At 42.4% G+C, this 4,319-nt stretch overlaps 1 protein-coding gene across 1 annotated transcript; it reads right to left on the bottom strand.

Moving 5' to 3' along the window:
* Nucleotides 1-387: 387 nt before the first annotated feature.
* LOC148575013 (uncharacterized) lies at nt 388-3,785 on the bottom strand. Its single transcript, XM_088503791.1, has 3 exons — nt 3,496-3,785; nt 3,334-3,424; nt 388-531 (listed from the first exon to the last, which is right to left on the bottom strand). The coding sequence occupies exons 1-3, from the start codon at nt 3,783-3,785 to the stop codon at nt 388-390; spliced, it is 525 nt and encodes a 174-aa protein (XP_088359917.1).
* Between the last annotated feature and the right edge of the window lie 534 nt (nt 3,786-4,319).

Raw genomic sequence — 4,319 nt, 5'->3', positions numbered from 1 at the left:
TTTATTCTTCGCAATTCAAATTGATAATCATAATAAATCTCCTGACTAAGATTTACAAGGTAACCATAGATTGCTTCAAGCCAACAATCTCCATGGGATCGACCCTTACTCACGTAAGGTATTACTTGGATGACCCAGTGCACTTGCTGGTTGTAACACCCTAACTACCAAAGCTCACGCTTCCGGCTGCGCGACTCTGATAGGTCGGACATTACGACGACACTTATCTTATTTAATACTAAAATATGAGCCTGTTTGAAACTTTAAACCGCAATACCGCTCCCAAAGATACTTTCGTTCGATAACGTACATCCATAAATACCATACAACTTACAAAAACTCATAAAGAGTACATCCATATATATACATACACATATATAAATAATATTACAAACATAATCCAATACAATTCCTATCCCTCTTACAGATTATATCAAGATAAAGGCGAGGGTACAATAAACCATAACTAAAACAATATAGAGCATCACAACAACAATTAAATAAGCTCTTCATAACTTCTGCGCCCATATCCTGAAAGGGGAAAAATGTAGGGGGGTGAGAACATCATCCTCGAAAGGGTTCTCAGTAGAGGGTTTTTGGGAATTACTGTAATAGGATACATGAAGATAATCGCACCAGTGATTCATAACCGTCTTATGCCTCTTTTCAAAAATAACGGTTTACGATGAAAGTAAAGTCGGAAATCTTTTCAGAAAGAAGAACCGTTCAATTCTCAAAAACTCAAAAGTCTTTCAAAGCGGTTTATCTAAGCGAAACCAAAATAGCCTTTCATATTTTATTCCAAACCAGAAACACAAAACCGAAATCAACCGTCAGTTCATCTCTTTCCAACCACGGCCCTAGGCCCAAACAATCCAACCAACAACCAATCACCTCAATCCAACAGAGTCCCAGATGCAAACACAGATAGGAAGTTCAAGCACAAACAAATAGTTATTACAAGTAGAACAGTTAGCAATTAATCACATAGGCAAACCAAGTATAATATGCACACCCAACCAATGTCACACAAATGCATATGATGCATGCCTGTCCCTAGTGGCTGATGATATCATCTGTCGGTTATAAAGCCAACCCGACAAGTCCTGGTAGCTAACCATTGGACTGTCCCTCTGTCGTGCATCCCCAACTCGAGTTATACTCATCATAAACTTGATCATAATCATGATCCATATCCATCACCCTCACTGGTGAATATTTATCCATCACCATCACTGGTGAATATTTATGGGGGCGAGCTCATCCGGGCCTTTCACAGTGCCCGGCCACACTTACGACATAGGGTCAACAGAGTATCAAGTCTCGACCTGGAGCACGTGGTGGCTAGCCACTGCTACTACCCAGGGAAACTCGTATCTCAGATAGTGGAAGTGCAACATTCATATATATCAATGATTCAGCATAAACATGCATTCAATCTCATCCATGGATCAACATCCATCTCAGCCATCCGGCTCACGGTTCAGTCCAGAACCAGCCAATATTCATATCATACACAGCCATTCCGGCTCACGGTTCAATCCAAAACCAACCAATATGTATAATCATACACAGCCATTCCGGCTCACAACAAAACAGCACTTCCACCATTCAACATCATTAAATTCATAAAGTCGGCATTTAAGCCATAAATTATTTTCTCAATTCATTTCACTTTGAAATCGAGTTTCAACTCTTTTCAGCCTTGGCTTTAAAGATCTCATTTCTCAAATCATCTTAGGCTCATAAGCCACTTTTACTCAAGGTAAATTCCCCTTTGAAAACAATGCCACTCTCGGCATCCTCTTTCCAAACTTCCATAACCATGGCAAGTTAAAGATTTATTTTGAAACATTCAAAATCATCCATTCAACAATGGGATTTTATAACAAAGTTTCTCGACAGAGTCCCAAGTCTTTAGGGGAGAATAACATATCTCATTTCGCCAAATTCATTTAAAATCATTAAAACATTGGCTTTCTGATTTGAGTAAGAAAATAGGATCTAAGCCAAACCGAGTCACGTAACCTTTACTTCTTTCAAAACCATTTCCTTTACTTAAACAAAACCGGCTTCAATTCCATAATTAAATCTGAAGCGTTTCAAACTGATAAGAGAATCATTTTTGTTGTGTTAAACTAGAGTTCAAAAGATACTTTGAATCTTATTTAAAACGTCAAAATAATGAGGCTCATCAATCGAAATCCAATTCCTTTTAAAATCACGAAAACTCTCCCAAGGGACAATCTTTGTGTTTAATAGAGAAAAACATAAACCCGTTTTACCTTTTAAAACAGCCTCAAAGCAAGATTCTCTTTCAAATGACTTGTACCCAAAGACATACTGTTCTTCTTGGAAAATAAGGATAAATCATGATTCTCTTTTCAATAATTCTTTCAAAGCATAACTTCATTGCTTTCTTAATTGTTCTAAGTAAAGGTAATAAAGAAGCCATAATTTCACAATCCTCAAAATAGATAGGAAAGGCATTAAACTCAAAATTCCTCAATTAACATTTCAAATAAGGACTCGGGTTCTATAGAAATTTCGGCAGCACCTCCCCTAAAACTTGGACTTTTGCCACCCGGTTCGGGTCCCAACTAAACTGTTTCTCATTCCTTTTCAACAGCTCAAAACCAGAAATCAATTCAAAAGCAAGCTAAATCCAACAGTCGCCTCAGTGGCATATCTCAAGGAAGCCATTTCAAAAATCAACTCAATATCAACCGATTTAATTCATTTCTAAAGCTTTAAAGAATCGGTTCAGCAATAAATCATTTATCAAAACCAAATCAATTAAAGCCACACAGGCTGAATTTCAAGAGTATTCTATCTTCCACATCATCAAAATAATTGACTCAATTCAAACCAATCCTCAACGGATTAAACTCATTTCAAATCTTTAAAGAATCAACTTCAAACATTACATTTCACAAGCCACACAACAATTCGGCCAAACCAACATCCATAGTCATTCGAGTCAATCAAATAATACATAAGGCAGATACAATCACCAAATACACAATATCTCACATCAGTACCCATATGTAATAATTCCAATAATAAACTATAGTTTTTGGAAAGCGCCCCTACCTCAAAACGCAAATTCCATAACTCAAAGGCATCACAGCGTCCTTTCTGCCTCGACCCGAAATCAACAATCAAAATCCCGACTACCAAAACCTCAGCTCCAAACCGTTTTCTCAGCAACCACAACGACTCTAATCGCAATATATAATAATAACCGAGATTAACTCTCATAACAACAAATGCTACAACTCCTCAACGTATAATAGAGCAGTAACTAGAGGGCTTTCAGATCGAAACGCTTACCGAACCAAAGGAACGGCTGAACCGAAACAGCGGCGGTCTCCGAACCGGCTCGGCAGCAGCCCGGCAGTCAGCCCCAAGCAGCAGCGGCGATCTGAACCACACGCAGCGACAATGAAGTTCCAGGAAACTTAACAGAAGGAAAACTCAACTTAAAAGCCTTACCGCCAGTGGAGCTCGGTGGCGGCAGTGGCGTTCTCCGGCAACTCGGTACGGCGGCGCGGTTGACTTCTCCTCCGGGAGTGGCTGTAACGGAAACAGCATCTCCTCCTTCCGTTCACAATCCCAGCGGCAGCCACAGCGGTGGTTCTGGGCAGCTCTGGCGGCAGTGGGCTCCGGAAACTTGCAGAACCCCGAGGCAGAGGCAGACAGCAACTCCGGTGGTCTTCTCCAGTGACGACACCAGCCACCACGGGGACGGCGGCGGTGAGACCCCAACAGCGGCGAAACCCCATCTCCTCCTAGTCTCAGACGCGAGTTCTCCCTCTCCTCCACCCGTCATGCTTGGCGGCGGCCACTTTTTGCCCCTTTCAGAGGAGCGACGGCGGCGAGGCGCGAAGCAGCGCCCTTCCTCCTCTTCGTGGCGGCTCTATTGGCGACAACAGCAGCGCCGTTGGAGGACATGGGAGCAGCAGCGGTCAAGCAAGAACGCGATGAGGCTGAGGACGAATGGCGGTGACGAGGGCTGGACGCGATCTGGGCACGGCGGCGAGGTGACCGGCGACAGTAGCGCTGCTTGTCCCTCCCCTGTTCGTAGCTCTGCTCCATCTCCCCCTTTTTGCTTCTGATTCATTTCTTTCATGGAAAAGGGAAAGAAACCGTGGGGTGCTGCTGTTGCTGGATGAGGGAAACATTGTGGCTGCTGTGCATCGAATTGAAGAAAGGGGGAAGAGGTCTGCTGAGTGTGGGAGAAAGGGGAAACCGGGTCGGGTACGGGTTACTGGGTTAGGGTTTCATTTTTTTAAAATTAGGGTTAGGGGCATTTTAGT

The sequence above is a fragment of the Arachis ipaensis genome, chromosome B2 (assembly GCF_059453495.1).
Source record: "Arachis ipaensis isolate K30076 ecotype BB chromosome B2, ASM5945349v1, whole genome shotgun sequence".
NCBI lineage: Eukaryota > Viridiplantae > Streptophyta > Magnoliopsida > Fabales > Fabaceae > Arachis > Arachis ipaensis.
This window is presented reverse-complemented; position numbering and strand designations above follow the sequence as displayed.